Raw genomic sequence first — 17,497 nt, 5'->3', positions numbered from 1 at the left:
GTCATCTAAAACTGCGTCGTCCGATGATTTACTGCTATCAAATGTGTTTGAAGTTGTAGCAGGCACAGGCGATACATGCATTTCGTCTTCCCGAACAGGTCTTAAAGCTGATAAAACATTAGGATATGTCGTTTTCTTCCTATCTTTTCTTCTACGTCCAAAGATTTTCGTTAAGCAAAAGTAACAATCCGTTGAGTGATTGGATGGCTCTCTCCATATCATCGGGACAGTGAAAGGTATCTTCTTTTTCCCACTGTTTACATATATCAGTAACGATGTCGCACAACTTGTGCAGCACACATGGGGGGCCCAATCCTTATCTTGATCACCAAGTTTGCATCCAAAATATTGTTCGTAAGCTATTTTTATTTTTTCCGTTATATTTCGTCGCGTTTTCTCAGCAGTTATTTCACCACACACGTAACAAAACGAATTTGGATTGTTCAGGCAATTACGCGACATTGTAAGATATAGAAATTAAATTAACTGTACAATCCTAAAAATACTTTTAACTATATAATAATAAAACTATAAAACACGATTGAAGCGTCCGAAATGCGGGGTCGTAAATGCCGTTTCGTTTGCTCGCGACGATACTCGGGACTTTGACGAGCTTACAAGGTTCGACTGATTTTCCAGATCTGATATTCGGTGTCGCGTCTTTTCTTATTGGCTATCTTTAAAATACATGGGTTAACTAAATGATTTCTATTGGTGAGTGGGTGGTGCATTTTGGTCGTCGAAGTAGGGGCGTTGGGTAAAACTGTTGGGTAAGACTATGCAATCAATTGGGTGAGAAAGACATGGGAAAACGATAGGGAAACTAAAATATTTGCTTGTATAAGATCGCCCTGACAATGGGTTCGCACACGAGGAGGTCTCGAAGTGGTGTCCGATGACACCCAAATCATTCTGGGACCGTCGCGTCGTGTCGAGTGCCTCAAGCTATTGCAGCCGACTGTGTCTAATATATATGTATATCTAAATCTCACGTTCGGTCTGCTTGAGGCTGAACAACGATTAAAATATTTACACTAAAGTACACACAAATTGACACGTTGCTGTTTCTTGTGTGAATGGGATAGCCGGGCTAGAACGAAGCATTATAAAGTCAAAACTTGGCCAGTAAGAAAGACCCATATTCCAGGGCAGAAAAATATTAAGTACGAACGTTTAGTCCATCCGAATAAAATATACTTACCTCCATTACATATAAAATTAGGTCTAATAAAAGCATTCGTCAAATCCATAAATAATGATACACCGGCATTTAAATATTTACAAACAAAATTTCCACAAATATCCGAAGCAAAAATAAAAGAAGGAATCTTCGTAGGACCACAAATAAGAACACTCTTAGACAATGAAGAATTCTTCAACACAATGAGTGAGTCTGAAAAAAGAGCCTGGACAGCTTTTGAAAATGTTTGCAAAAATTTTTTGGGAAAGAATCGCTCACCAAACTACGTTCAAATAGTGAAAAAACTAATAGATTCCTTCTATAAGTTGGGATGTAATATGTCTCTCAAAATGCACTTTTTACATTCGCATTTAGACTTTTTTCCGTGCAACCTAGGTGATGTGAGTGATGAACACGGTGAAAGGTTCCATCAAGACATTTTGGTTATGGAAACAAGATACTTGGGAAAAGATAGTACAACCATGCTTGCAGACTATTGTTGGAATTTAATGCAAGAAGCGGAAACATCTCACAAACGTCAGTCAAAAAGAACGAAATTTTAGGTATGTTTTCTATCTTGTACATTCCTATTTTTACTATAAAATAATATATAAAGAATAAATATATTAATAGAATGGGAATAGAGTAAAAAATAATAAATAACAATAATAAATATAACATTTAAATAAGCTGACATAATTGCGCGCTTAAAGCGACTGCATCGCCGTTACGGCGCGGCGCGCGCCGCGCCGTATCCCGTCGAACGACTGCGCTAGTGGAAGAGCACCACCAGGGGGTCCAAGCTGTAATGGGAATAGTTTAACCAGTAAGTTGCGTATCCCGAATGTCAGGCGGCGTTGGTGTCGCTGCAGTTTTTGCGTGCGTGTGCCTATCGCGCCAAAAGCTACGAGAGTCATTCATTGCGATACATATACCAAAATTTTCGACGGTTTTATAAGATCGTCGGTGGGCCAATCAGCTAAAGAGTTGGACTACCAAGCGGTAGACCGAGGTTCGAATCCTGGTCGGGTAAACAGTTTTTTTCCAACCGTCTACCGCTTTATATCTATATATACTGTTATTAGTTCCGCTCCCAGATCATAGGCGGCGCTGAAATACTGGTTAAATTTTTAACACGCCAGCTTGGACCCCCTGAGCACCACTGACGGCAACTCATGTCGGGCGAAGATATTTTGCTTTCTGGTTCGAAAAAAACGTCGACCATGCAAACTTCACAGGGGGGTTTCTCAAGATAAAACTCTGCTCTTTCGCGTGGTATAGTTCAATTTTTCGCTGGACCCTTATTCTTTAAGATAAATTCGAAAATATCCGCAAAAATTGGTGCATCTCCGTCTTTAATCACTGTTTAAACATGTTTAAACAATCATAATGTATTAATATTGCATATCACTGTATTCGGGAAAGTCTAAGGAATCTTTTGCTGTAAAGAACAATTCAATATCTTTTATAATAACATCGCAATATTTGTTTAAAGTTGAAAAATATGTCTTTTTTTTTAACTCAATTTTCTCAAAAACTGGACGTATAGGAAAAAAATTAAAACCAGATTCGGAATCAGCGCAGAAAACTCTACAAGAATCGCATAGTGGGAATCGAAATACTTTTTGGCTGTTGGACAGTGTAATTTATGCACATCATTTCTTTTAGGTGATGACGTTTATCTAATATGTAGCTGTAAAGAAAACGAGTCTTGTGTACATTTAGGAAATAGGAACAAGGAAGGAGAGCAATAGAGGGTAAATTTCTGATCACCAACTCCATCTTATTAATGTTTAGATTATGTATTTCAAAGTTAGTAAATTTTATTTGGTTTGTGTTTAATGTATACTGATGTGTTTTAGGTGATATTTCTCCAACATTCATTGACAAACTCAGTGATATTTGCGCGAAAGCTTTACAGGAATTACACATAAGTGTGGATAATATGACCGATGGTATGTTTAACCTTCACTGACATTTTCAGACGATGGTCACGTTTTTGGATACTATTTTATTAATTAAAATTGTTTTGCAGATACTGACATTTGTATAAGCGGTAGTTAAACTGATGACCAGAGTTTAATAGAAGGTAAATTTTTTACTTATTCATATCTTCACTTTTGGTTTTCATTCAACAGTTTGTCAGCATTTAATATGTTATTTTTGATAAATACAGTGTAAATGATATATGTGTATAAAATACAATGCAGTATTTGCAAAACGATAATATATATGTAGTACATGATATCATATAATATCATTTTATATTGTTATCTTTTAATACAAAATTAAATTTCACAACTGCATAATATACATATTTTATAGTATTTTAAAATTAATCTTGTTTTGGTGTATTCTGTTTCCATGTTGTTAAATAGAAGAAGCATCTGGACAAAGGATTTGCTGCTGCAAGTCAGGCGTCTCCAGAATAATACTACCATGCGGTCACACATATTTCTACAAGTATTAGTAATAAATAATTTATATTAACCAAACTAAAGCATTTTTTATATAGACCAATATCCTTCAATAACTTGTAACAACGCAGTTTCATCCATATCACTGACTGTTGTACTTTTTACTTTTACATATCGAGTACAAAGATCTCCGTTAGTCGTGTACTCGAGCAATCTGTCTTCTGAAAAAGATTTATATTAAATAGCTATAACAGAATTAATGTCAGTTTGGGGATAGAGATATTTACCTGTACTAAATGTTCCACTCAAGCGAGTTCCATTATACGCATCACTTTCATCGGAGTCTGAAAACGAATGAAAAAAATTTTACTTGAAGCATACGTCGAACTTAGCGTTGGTAATGTATGCAAACGTACCACTTGACAATACATTGTTCATAATCTTTATTAAAAATCTTCAAAAATTGTTCAATTGGCAGTATCCCGGAAACTTAGTTATCTTGGAATAACTTAATATTGGCGTTCCTTTCTCTATTGGCACGAGTACGAATTCGTGTGACTTTTAAGGTTTTTTTAGTAAACGTTGGTACTCTTCTTTCCATCTGTAATGGAAATTATCAATAGTGGTATACCGTATCATTGTAACGTATGTGTACAGTGTAGAGTTGATGAAAAGGAGGCATTCGTGGTACCACCTAATAACAGATAAAAAGTGATCAAATAGTAGACTTTTACTTGAAAGATATTAATCATATAAATGGTTTATGTTAAATACTTACGGAAAAAGTACCATCCATATATATTTCTTTGGCATTTTCTAATGCAGTTAGCAATGTAGTATTTGAGAAAATTAGAGCGTATTTGTTATCGTTCGAGATTGCACATCCCTTGTAAATTTCTTTCAGGACATCATAATTTTCTAATATTTCGTGCGCATTCTGCACAGTTTTGGGCAAGCCTGGTCGTGATTTTCTCTTCTTCCTGGACATTATCGATTTCATACTATTGTAGGAAATATATGTTGCTGCGTCAGAATTTGTACGACAAATATTATCAAAGATGTCTTTATTATTTACTGAAGGATTGTTACTACATTCCTCCAGCATGGCTGATTTTAATTTTAGTATTTCTGCACAGCGCGATTCGTTAGGATGAGTGTGTGGTCTTTGAACAAAATAATGATCATCTTTTTGAATTAATGTTCCTGTACATTTGTTAGTTTGTCGACCAGAACAACGGTAGATCTTCGGATTCTTAGAATCTTTGTTATAAGAATATCCTTCGTAAACGTATACATAAGTATTCTTTCTTCTCCCATTAATAATTTCCATTTCACATGCAGGTAGGTGTTAAATCCACTTCTAAAACACAAGTACTATTAACGAAACGCTGATCGCGCGATAAAGATACGTGTTAACACGAATACCAAGTAAAGAAACAGAGAGAAGAATAATTAGTTAATTTAAAGTAAGCAGAGTCCTATGCCCGATAGGTAAATGATTTATACTATGAAATTCAATAACTATCTGCGACAACTGCTGCTCTATATTTCTCACGGACATATCGACAGGCACCTCGCGATTGTACGTCGAAGAATGACTCACGATCGCAGTCTCGCGGAAGCAGTGATGCCAGAATCGGGGACGCGAGGACGCTTCCCCTCCAGCACAGGTTCCCCCTCTCTGACGGACCGTCCTCGCCGTAGCTTCTGCTGCGCACGCGCTACACACGAACGTACTTCTACTCTCCCCGTGTGAGTGCATGCTCGATTGCACGCGCGCTACACACAAGCGTATCTCTACCATGGCCGTGTGACTACCTGCTCGACCGAACGCGTCGGCGACGCGTTCCTTCGATTTTCACCAATTTTCATGTTGCCGAAGTTTCGGAAGCACGAGTCGGAAAGTCGGGATCTGGAGACGGCGCGCATTTGAATCCCGGGACGGGATAAAAAACCGGGTTTAATGGTTAATCCTAAAATATGTTTTGTATTTCTTAAAAAATTTTTCTCGTTGATTTTTAAAGTTAAGGTAGTCCAGAAGGCCCCCAACACAAATTGATTTTTAGTCGAACCATGCTCAATAAACAATTACGAAAAAATTTATAAATATTAATTAAAATTAAATAAAAATTAAAATATTATAAATTATGCAGACATGTTTAAAAAAATTGAAAATCTCGAAACATTCGAAGAAAATGCATATTTCGTATTGAACTTTTCGAGATACCAGTTTTATAAAAATTCATTAGTCCGATATTATTGAAACAATTGTCCTTAATTTTTCTCAGAATTTTTTATAAATTGTATCGTTGTTAAAAAATCAAAATCAATTTTTTCGATATTTCTTTGTTGATGTATTATGTAATACTGAATATTTTTATAATCAGAAAAATAATGTACAGACTTGATAATGCAATATAAAATATTTTATTTACGTTATATTTCAATATACATATGTGCATCACTCCTAACAATTTTGGTAATCACATAATTATTGTAACGACATTTTACATATATCAGGTCGTTAAGTATGAAACTAGACAAATAAAACACAAATTTCAAACACATTTGTCAAGTTTCATACATCTCCGGTTACGAAAATCGATTTTAAATGGTCCCTGCCTTTCTGTAACATAACAAAAAAAAAATAATTAGTTAAAGTCATGATTGCAAAGTATAGAATAAAATATTAATGTATAACTTTATAGTATAGTTTATACTTATCTTTTCTTTGAAGTCATTCACTTGAATCTGCTAATATTGATTTTACGTTGTCCAGAAAGTCCACTCCAGCTGACACACACGCGATTTTGAATAGGCCTCTGCCTTTCTATAGCATAAAAAACACATAGTTAAAGTTATAATTATACAAAGTACAGAATGAAATATTAATGTAATCATATACTTATCTTTTTTCTTTCAAGTCATTCTTGAATCTGCTAATATTGATTTTACGTTACCGCGATTTTAAATGGTCCTCTGTCTTTCTACAACATAAAAAAAACACATAGTTAAAGTTATAAGTACAAAGTACTTACAGAATGAAATATTAATGTAACGATACACTTCGCTTTTCTTTGAAGTCATTCTTGAATCTGCTATTTCATTACCGCTGACACCCACGCGTTGCTATATTCAAAGAAAAAGTAGACCTAATTAAAATCGTAATTCTAATTGCAATCTTGTAGGACTCAATATAAATAGTAACGTATACTTATCTTTTTTCATCGATGAATATGGTCACTCACTAAAATAAATTCCTAATAAGATAAAAAAATGTTAAAAACCCATTAAAAGGTATTAAAAACGCGACAAAGAAACTGGAGGCTGTTTACTATAATAATAATAATAATAATAATAATAATAATAATAGTAGTAGTAGTATTTTATTTCCCATTTCCGGGTACAAACGCGGACCTCCGCTCCGCTTACAAACTTCACCTTCCTTATCTCTTCATTCTTAACTTAAATTTACACTTAAACGCGAGAGAGAGAGAGAGCACACCGTTCACTCATTCCTCACACATTCTTCTTCACTCATTCACACACTCTGGACACCCGGTTCCGCTGCTCATCCTTTCTCTCATCTCTTCCACTCTCTTCATCCATACTGGAGGCTGTTTACTATATGAACTAAACTATCGAACGATTAACGAAGAAAACACGACCTCACTAGTTCGTAAACGAGTGCAAAGTTAATTGTTTATAACTTTGCGAGGGCGATGAATTTTCATATAAATGCTTTCCCGACATAAGGGATAAATGTCTGTCATCGACAGACATGGTGCGACTAGACTCCTGTCTAGCTTTCAAGGATGTGCGCACCACACATATGGAATTTAATAGGCCAGCGCCTATTTTATTCCTTTTTCGAGATTTTATGTCGGGAAGCAAAGAGAAAATTCGCTCGGCCTCGGCATTCGAGTGCGGAAGACATCTGACCGTGTTTATTAGAGAAGTTAAAAGGGGGAAACGAAGAACATGATTCGGGTCTGTTTGGTTACAGATGTCTACCCACATATCGTCAAAAGACAGATTCGACCATTGGTCCCTCTGCGACCGGAAAGTGCCGTAGTACAAAAAGTCCCACTCTTTTTGTAGATCTACGGCACTCCAATTCCCTAATTTATTAGCGACAGCTACGAGATTTTGAAAAGTTAAATCTCTGTCGCTGTTGAATAGGGAATCGGGCGATTTGAAGACCGTCAATTGTCTGAGGAAAATATCGTCATGAGGAAGACGATTTCTCAGTTCATTGCATAAGATCACATAAAACCTTAAGCAATTTTTCTTTAAGGTGGACACCTCAACTTCCGCCATTCCATCCCTAACTGCCTCTTCCAAATAATCGTGGTATCTGGAACCAAACTCCACTTGATCTAGTGGAACTTGATTTGATTCCAACGAGAAATCTATCGCCCTCACCTCGCTAAGCCAATCTAAAAGCGCTGGTTTTAAAAACCTTTTCAAAAAAAATCGAAGCAACCTTGCTGAAGACGGTTGTAACTCCTGCACCAACGTTTTCCTACTTTGGAAGGAGGCGTTAAAACTATTCATAGCATCAAGGACATTTTCCAAAAAGAAGAAATATCCTTTAATGTCATATCTGCTCAGGAGCGAAGAAAATCTCCTAGCAGCTGCCGAGCCTTCCGAAAAGCTATACTCGTTGAAAAATTTGACTGAAACGTCCCAAGTTTCTAAAAATTGTACCACAGTCAGATGCCTAGAAAGCCAGCGTGTGTCCGATAATTTGAGAATTTTCAAAGGACAGTTCTCATAACTCTCCTGAAATTGGCGATAAATAGCAGTCCGTTTAGGGCTGCTATGTATAAACGAAGGGACGCCACGAAGCAATTCGTCACACTCCGTTGGAAGTGTAGCACAAGCAGCACTTGCTGCCAGTGCTGCAGAATGACACACGCATGGCATTGTAATGACATGGGGATTCTTCTCAAGCAACTTACTCTTGAACGAAGAAAATCTCCCTGTCAGGAGTGAAGAAGAATGTGTGAGGAATGAGTGAACGGTGTGCTCTCTCTCTCTCTCTCGCGTTTAAGTGTAAATTTAAGTTAAGCATGAAGAGATAAGGAAGGTGAAGTTTGTAAGCGGAGCGGAGGTCCGCGTTTGTACCCCGAAATGGGAAATAAAATACTATTATTATTATTATTATTATTATTATAGTAAACAGCCTCCAGTTTCTTTGTCGCGTTTTTAATACCTTTTAATGGGTTTTTAACATTTTTTTATCTTATTAGGAATTTATTTTAGTGAGTGACCATATTCATCGATGAAAAAAGATAAGTATACGTTACTATTTATATTGAGTCCTACAAGATTGCAATTAGAATTACGATTTTAATTAGGTCTACTTTTTCTTTGAATATAGCAACGCGTGGGTGTCAGCGGTAATGAAATAGCAGATTCAAGAATGACTTCAAAGAAAAGCGAAGTGTATCGTTACATTAATATTTCATTCTGTAAGTACTTTGTACTTATAACTTTAACTATGTGTTTTTTTTATGTTGTAGAAAGACAGAGGACCATTTAAAATCGCGGTAACGTAAAATCAATATTAGCAGATTCAAGAATGACTTGAAAGAAAAAAGATAAGTATATGATTACATTAATATTTCATTCTGTACTTTGTATAATTATAACTTTAACTATGTGTTTTTTATGCTATAGAAAGGCAGAGGCCTATTCAAAATCGCGTGTGTGTCAGCTGGAGTGGACTTTCTGGACAACGTAAAATCAATATTAGCAGATTCAAGTGAATGACTTCAAAGAAAAGATAAGTATAAACTATACTATAAAGTTATACATTAATATTTTATTCTATACTTTGCAATCATGACTTTAACTAATTATTTTTTTTTTGTTATGTTACAGAAAGGCAGGGACCATTTAAAATCGATTTTCGTAACCGGAGATGTATGAAACTTGACAAATGTGTTTGAAATTTGTGTTTTATTTGTCTAGTTTCATACTTAACGACCTGATATATGTAAAATGTCGTTACAATAATTATGTGATTACCAAAATTGTTAGGAGTGATGCACATATGTATATTGAAATATAACGTAAATAAAATATTTTATATTGCATTATCAAGTCTGTACATTATTTTTCTGATTATAAAAATATTCAGTATTACATAATACATCAACAAAGAAATATCGAAAAAATTGATTTTGATTTTTTAACAACGATACAATTTATAAAAAATTCTGAGAAAAATTAAGGACAATTGTTTCAATAATATCGGACTAATGAATTTTTATAAAACTGGTATCTCGAAAAGTTCAATACGAAATATGCATTTTCTTCGAATGTTTCGAGATTTTCAATTTTTTTAAACATGTCTGCATAATTTATAATATTTTAATTTTTATTTAATTTTAATTAATATTTATAAATTTTTTCGTAATTGTTTATTGAGCATGGTTCGACTAAAAATCAATTTATGTTGGGGGCCTTCTGGACTACCTTAACTTTAAAAATCAACGAGAAAAATTTTTTAAGAAATACAAAACATATTTTAGGATTAACCATTAAACCCGGTTTTTTAAAAAAAAATTTAGTCCAAATTTCGCTTCGATATCTTTTTTAGATCAAAAGTTATAGCAAAATGTGCACCGCGCCGCGCCGCGCCGTCCCGGGATTCAAATGCGCGCCGTCTCCAGATCCCGACTTTCCGACTCGTGCTTCCGAAACTTCGGCAACATGAAAATTGGTGAAAATCGAAGGAACGCGTCGCCGACGCGTTCGGTCGAGCAGGTAGTCACACGGACATGGTAGAGGTACGCTTGTGTGTAGCGCGTGTGCAATCGAGCATGCACTCAAACGGGCAGAGTAGAAGTACGTTCGTGTGTAGCGCGTGCGCAGCAGAAGCTACGGCGAGGACGGTCCGTCAGAGAGGAGGGGGAACGTGTGCTGGAGGGGAAGCGTCCTCGCGTCCCCGATTCTGGCATCACTGCGCGGAAGGCGAGAGCGCCCGTCTCGAGTCAGAGAGGATAAGAGAGTGCTCACGCCCGGGTCTGAGTTGCCACCACTTTCTGGCACGCTCACGCTTAGCACGGAACAGCTCCTAGACCGACAGTAGAACCCGTTTTTTCCACGAAACAGCGACCATACCATGCAGCAGCATGTTTTAGCATGAAACAGAACCTTTACTAGCCTGTGGCATAAATCAGAACTAGCTTCAACCGATGCTTCGTGCGATATAACCATGTATTAGAAATTGCTAAAATTCGTTGCGGTATAATACATAATTCTAATAAATTTAATATTAATAAATAACTTTATTAGAAGAACGCGTGTGGAATTGACATAAAAAGTGTAATAAAAATAACAATTGCAATTAAAATCACAATAAACATAATAAAAATTAAAATTGCAATTACAATTAAAATCACAGTGAAAATTGAAATTGATATTGATATTGAAATTGAAATTGAAGCAAAAACACTAACTCGAACAAATAATACCAATGCTAATACTTTCTGCTAGATTATGGCTATTTATAAAAACCACACTGTTTTTTAGGACGTAAGACGTTCAGACCTAAAATAGACGTCTTTAGGACGTCGTGTGCTATCTGGGCAGCTCGAATAAAAGGCGATGAGGTTCGGCGAGTGCCGAACGTCAGAGACCCAGCGACTAACAAACGTAACAAACAAACAAATGTAAGCAGATGGGGAATCATGCACGAATGAAAGTTTAAACTTTTAGATTTTTCAATATACTCCCCTACATAAAATTATTACGAGTTAATTGTGGTGCTTTTCCTGATGAAAATGGGGACCAAACTCGAATGTAATGGAACAATTTTTATTGATACGTAGTGTTATGATAAAAATTATGATTTTATTTAAGTAGTCCAAATGATGTCGTATTGGGTCTCATTTTCATCGAGATAAGCTCTACAACTTATTCGTATTAAAATTATAAAAGTTTAAGTTGTCAATAATGCTCGATTCTCTATCTGCTTCATTGTACGCTGTTGGTCGGACACTAGTATTTAAAGTTCGGAGTTCGAAGAGTCGTGAGAGATATCGATGTGCAAAAACTGCCAATTCAATTGCGGAACTTCTTTATTTTTCTTTATTCTCTTATGGAACTTGTACCAACTAACTCGTGACATTTTCTGATTAAAACTATAGTAAACACGGTACAAATAGGACTGTATCTAGCAGTGTTATCCGTGGATTTATTCGAAGGCTTCAGCCCTGAAGCTACGAGCTCGGACTGCCTCGGTGGCCGAGTACTACAATACAAATTAACATGGCCTATATATTCTATATATTAATTAATTCTTTATTCCATAATTTATTTTCCCGATCAAACATTTATTTCAAGGCTTTGGATAAAAATTTGAATTATGAAAATATGGAAGGGAATATAAAAGGGAAATGTTAATAAGTAAGGTAGAGAATCGGCGTATATGTATATAATTTATTTATTGTGACTCAGGTAAATACAAGAAACCGCTTTGACATTTTTGATTCGACAAAGCGACGACGCAATCTCTTTTCTTAATTAAATAGATAATTTTATTTAACTAAAAACAAAAACAAATAACATTTTAACTCTTATTTCAACAAAAAGAAGAATATAAAAAATACAATTTAAATTATATAATTTCATAGTACTCTTTAAAATTATACATATACAGGGTGTCCCACATAACAGTTCTCACGATTTTTCAAGTACTTGCGATAATCTTACAAAAAAATGTTTTAAACAAAAGTTGATCAGTCTTCGATTGGCTATACATTGCAATAAAAAAAGTTCGAATTTTTTCTTTTTTTTAGTATTGTCAGGGCCTCCTTCATTTTTTTAAATGGAATGAGGCATTTTTTAATACATCAATCGATGCAGCTGGACATTCGTTATAAAAAAGTACTAACCTATGTATGTCGAAAAGTTAGTAGTCCAGGAGATATATTTCAATTTAAATAATTCTAAAACACCATTACTGTCGTACTAATTGTAAGACGTTACACAAGTAAGTAAACGCTAACGTCTTATTGTTAGTACGACAGTAATGGTGTTTTAGAGTTATTGAAATTGAAATATCTCCTGGACTACTAACTTTTTGACATACATAGGTTAGTACTTTTTTATAACGAATGTCCAGCAGCATCGATTGATGTATTAAAAAATACCTCATTCCATTTAAAAAAATGAAGGAGGCCTTGACAATACTAAAAAAAATAAAAAATTCGAACTTTTTTTAATGCAATGTACAGCAAATCGAAGACTGATTAACTTTTGTTTAAAACATTTTTTTGTAACATTATCGCAAGTTAACAAAGTGTCGATCGAGATAAAGTTATTATCGCAAGTACTTGAAAAATCGCGAAAACTGTTATGTAGGACACCCTGTATACAGTAAGGAGCATAACTGTTTTCAAACACTTCAAATCAAAATCGATCGTTGAGACGCGGGTTCGAACGGGCTGAGAGCTTGGCGGCGACGTTGGACGTGTTCCTCTTCTAAATTTGGCAGCGGCAGATTTCGATCATCTTCTTCGGCATCTCGATGAAATGTTGCATCTTCTCCTCCTTCGCGTCTCAGCTATTCGGTCCACCTCGACGCGAGTTCGGATGAGCATGAACAGATTGGTGGGAGCTCATTATTGATGCAATATTGTTTTTAATTTTCGTGATCTTTTCGCTGCTTGATGTATTTTTTCCTCTTGATTTCTTCTCCGTGCTTGGGCATGTAATTTAACTTTGTACAAGTGTTTCAATGCTGCTACCCTATGTTCGTAGCAGCTATTTTCTTTTTGAAACCAAGTCGGATCTTGTGCGTTCATTTCTCTCATTGCCGCTGTACACAGGTTTTCTAATACCTTTTTCCCGTGCCAAAATATCTCCCACTTGTTATTGAAAATTTGCAATTGCTTTATTATGATGTTCACGAATACCTCTGTAGGGCGTGAGAGTTTCGTTACATCAGGTGAATATTCATCGTCATCGTCGTCTGAATATTCTCTGCTTGCAATGTATTCTTCTTCAGGTCGCATGCAGTCCAATGGAATCTTCATCATAGTATCGCGACATTCAGTGCAGTTAAATTTCTTCATCACATGATGCACGACGTAGCCCGCGAAGTATGTGATGGACGATGCTTCATACAGAGATCTTTCTTCTGTCATATCAACACTCGTCCCTTGCGTGTTGCTCTGAAAATCAATTGCGCATTCCAATGCTCCTTCGTCCTCTTCATCTTCCAAGCAATTCTCACTCGTCGTGAAATTGCATATCGCGGGAAGAGTGCTTTCAACCGCAATCAACGGTTGTAATTCCTCGCCTTCATCGCGAGTGTTGGTTCGATCTCCAACTTTTACCATTCTCGAACACATAATTTGCCGTATACCCAGTCGTACCATACGCGCCGTTGGATTAAAATTGAATCCGCCTCGTAGTCGCATTTTCGAGAACATGTGTTCCACGGAATCCTGATTTGCCAGCCCCACAGCAAACTTGAAATCACGTGTGTTTTCATTTTCCGTTATGGAATCATATACTTGTATAAATGCGCGTAGAGTCTGGGTTATACCGCTAAAGCAGGGCGGTCTCTTCATACTCGTACGTTGACATCCTTGTTCATATGGCTTCAGGCTCCATGTACTTGTCCATTCCATTGTTTCTTGGATGTGTGTATATACAACGTCATTCCGCTTGCAAATAGGCTTCTTTTCGCTATTGCTGTTAATATAATAACAATTGCAAAAATCTATCAATTTGTCCATCCTCTTGATAAATTCTGCCGTATTCTCCCACGTTGTGCTGCATTCTTTCAATCCTTTTGCATCTTGGCCCGCAAGTTGTACTGCTGTAGCAAATCTCCGGCCAAACATTTGAAACGCCCGCTTCACGTTCATAGTTTGGAACGCATTTGGATTGATATGCGTATCCGTTATGTGGGACAGCAATCTCGAGGAGTTCATAGTCCTATCATAATTCCATGTTGAGTGCATATCGGAAAATGAAATTATGCATTCTTGTCCAATGTATATATGTCCATGTTTCCTCAATTGTGACACCAGCCGCTTAATTAAATGTGGGAAATCAAATGTCGCATAGTAAGTTGTTCCCCCGTAATTGAAAGATGGATTGTCTTCCGTTGCTCCCAATAGTTTATATATTTTCTGATTGGTGGAGCACTGATCACAGGTTAGTATCTTTACAAGTGCTCCACACTCTTTCAACCGTCGCAAACATATATGCAGAAGTTTAATTACGTCTTCTGCTTTTAATCCTCTTATTCCTGGCAGGAAATATGCTAGTGGCTGCCTCCACTTATTTTCAGCATTAATGCTGTCTACACAAAATACGAAGACGTAACGTGCTTTTGCGTCACGTTGGCCCAAAATTCCCAAATCCTCAATACCTTCCACTTGATCTAAGAAGGCTGAATATGCCTCCCATGTTTTAATTGACATTTCGTCCCATTTAAGAGCACACAGCCTCTGCTCATATGGTAATTGGGAGAGTCGCATCTTGATATTGTCAAATATCTTATCAGAAAATCCTGTTCGGATATCGTTGGCTGCAATCCATCGTCGAACTGTACTTTCCGCTGGTAAATGACAACCACTTCGTCTCAGGTTGTTGTAGGCCGATGGCGAATTATAAAATATCATTTTCGCTAGATCCTGCTCCTCCGTTGAATATTGCGCGTTTTTCTTCTTCAGCTGCAATTTCACCATGGTTCGTGCAGCATTGCTGAGGCACTTGTGCCTATTTAAAAAATCGTCCACGGTCTCTCTTTTACACAATTTTTTTATCTGAAGAGCTTTGGACCTGGTTGCTCTGTCCACTTTCTGCTTCATGTATTTGAGTCGCATCCTCAAACTTCTGTTGATCCTTAGCAGTCTTGAAAATGTACTCCTAGATCTTGCTTTCTTTCGAATATCCAAAGATTTTTTCCGCGGCATTGGAACCGCCTCTATCCGTGTCCAATCCATCCTGTCGTCGTCACTCTCGGAAAAGTTTAGCGATCTTCTTTCATAAACCCGCGTAACATGTTGGCATTGGAGTTCTTCGTCCACGCCGGAATCCTCTTGTTGTAGGGGTACAACCCTTTCGATTATGCCGTCTGTTTCTTCTTCATCAGAGATTATTATCGTCTCTTCGATGATTACTTCATCCACTTCTTCTGCCGCAGTGTTTTCGCTGCTGCTTTCAAGAAGTTCCTCTTCTTCCTGATTCCGACTCCGATTCGTCCAAGGTTCAGGTACGGCGTTCACTTTCAACTTTCTTCTTGCATTTCCGTGCAATGCAATACTGAACATTTCAGATGAAAAATGCTCAGCACAGATACCTACAATGTAAAATTGTTTAATAATAGAGGTGAATGTGGCAAAGTAGAAGGGTATAACTGAAAATAAGATTACACTGTCCAACATCAAATTTGTTTTCAATATACTGTTGGGTCCTTCTTATAGCGTGAGCACTCTCATATCCTCTCTGCTCGAGTCCCTTCCTATTACGCCGCGCGCCTCAACCAATCAAATTTAAGAATTCGGAGACGGCCGTTTGCCTTCGAGTGCTGAGTCTTATGCATGGTTAGCTCACAGCCCGTGACTGTATACGCCGCTGCCGTTGCCGAGCGGTGTGCGAGAGAGAAGGCATGCGAAGGACCTTGTAGAAGGAGAAACATGTGTAGCTAGGGAATACCCACAACGACGAACGTTGCTACTATGCTTCTATAAATACTTCACAACAATTGTCCTCTCTCGCACCTCGCCTCGATTATCCGCTTATCGACATTCCTTAATTTTAACGGTAGTAATAACGGCTTTGACCCCCACGATCCTTCCTTTGGACTATAGCTTAAATTTTACATTTGGACAACGTTGATTCCAAGGAGGGTATGCGTTATATATATACACATTACTCGCGTTGCTAAGAGAATCGATATTTATCACGTCAAAGACCGTGCTGCAATTGATTAGGGAATTCCAACAATGCTAACGCATTATCAAACCACAGCACAGCCGACGGCAAGAGAAAAGAATGAAATTCTATGTTCGGAACGTAACAGTCCTCCCTCCTTAAAATCATCGTCGTCCTCGACGATACTGGCAGTGGATAATGCGTTATTTACGGTACAATTATGTTACACAGATGCGGGAGTGTGGAACAAATAATACGCCACTTTAGGAGAGCAACAGCTGATATTGCCGATCATAAACAATGCGCACAAGAAGGTTCCTTTTTATTTTCGTCGCTCGCGTCAGCTTAGTTCCCCCCATATATAGTGTCATTGGTTTCGATCGATTATTCCTTCCAATAATATCACGTGCGCAGTTTATAATTAGTTTGGTAATACTTCCGCAACAGTTTCTTATCGCTCCGCAGACGTGCTCGTCATTGATTGCCGGGTTGCCCCTGCTGTGCAATTCCTCCAATGTGTGCAAATGGGCAAACACCTCCCCCTCCAGTGTTGGATACATATGATTTATCTCGAGGATCCGAAGGTAGGCCAGCGTTGCTAACGGATTCAGTGCATCCTCCCCTCTCACGTTGGTACATCCGGTTAGGTTAAGATATTGGAGCAGAGGCATTTTCTCTGCGATTTCATAGATCATGGTTTGTGTGACCCATCCACAGAACGTTAGGCTTAGATGAGTCAGTTTCCTATAATTATCCGTTATGGGCGACAGTTGCCCTATAGGTCCGACATCTAATTCGACGAAGTCTGCTACCTCTGCGCCCACTACGTTCGCTTCCTGTTGTTCTTGTTGCTCCTGTTGCAGCTCCTCAATGGTATATGCATGAATTTTGAGGGATGTCAGAGTTTGCTGTATTGCTGTATTTTCCCTGAGTGCATTCAATACGCTATAGTTCGGCAGTGGTTCGCAAAAATTTAACTCTATGTATTCCA

General features: G+C 37.2%; 1 protein-coding gene and 1 long non-coding RNA gene across 6 annotated transcripts; one reads left to right on the top strand and one right to left on the bottom strand.

Annotated features, from left to right (window-relative positions):
- Positions 1-2,462: 2,462 nt before the first annotated feature.
- LOC143214231 (uncharacterized) lies at positions 2,463-3,115 on the top strand. Its single transcript, XR_013010114.1, has 2 exons — positions 2,463-2,937; positions 3,043-3,115. It is a non-coding gene; the product is annotated as an uncharacterized LOC143214231 (long non-coding RNA).
- A 565-nt stretch (positions 3,116-3,680) lies between these two features.
- Positions 3,681-5,223, bottom strand: LOC143214226 (FLYWCH-type zinc finger-containing protein peb-1-like). Of its 5 annotated transcripts, none has more exons than XM_076434980.1 (4): positions 4,376-5,223; positions 4,014-4,291; positions 3,885-3,941; positions 3,681-3,818 (listed from the first exon to the last, which is right to left on the bottom strand). In XM_076434980.1, exons 2-4 carry the CDS (start codon positions 4,033-4,035, stop codon positions 3,688-3,690), a joined length of 210 nt encoding a protein of 69 aa, XP_076291095.1. In that variant the 5' UTR covers positions 4,036-4,291; positions 4,376-5,223; the 3' UTR covers positions 3,681-3,687. The 5 variants fall into 3 exon arrangements, 3 of the variants coding, with proteins under 3 accessions (XP_076291095.1, XP_076291096.1, XP_076291094.1); XR_013010109.1 differs by having other exon boundaries at positions 3,681-3,815; XM_076434979.1 differs by lacking the exon at positions 3,681-3,818 and having other exon boundaries at positions 3,912-4,291.
- Between the last annotated feature and the right edge of the window lie 12,274 nt (positions 5,224-17,497).

This window comes from Lasioglossum baleicum, chromosome 12, assembly GCF_051020765.1.
Source record: "Lasioglossum baleicum chromosome 12, iyLasBale1, whole genome shotgun sequence".
Lineage (NCBI taxonomy): Eukaryota > Metazoa > Arthropoda > Insecta > Hymenoptera > Halictidae > Lasioglossum > Lasioglossum baleicum.
Note: the sequence above shows the minus strand (reverse complement) of the source record. Positions and strands in the feature narration are given on the sequence as shown.

Excerpts from the sequence above, each read along its gene's own strand:
- LOC143214226 (XM_076434979.1), bottom strand. The coding sequence starts at position 4,927 with ATGGAAATTATTAATGGGAGAAGAAAGAATACTTATGTATACGTTTAC. Across the intron at positions 4,292-4,375 it reads ATATGGATGGTACTTTTTCC|GTGGTACCACGAATGCCTCC; the intron begins GTAAGTATTTAA and ends ATCTGTTATTAG.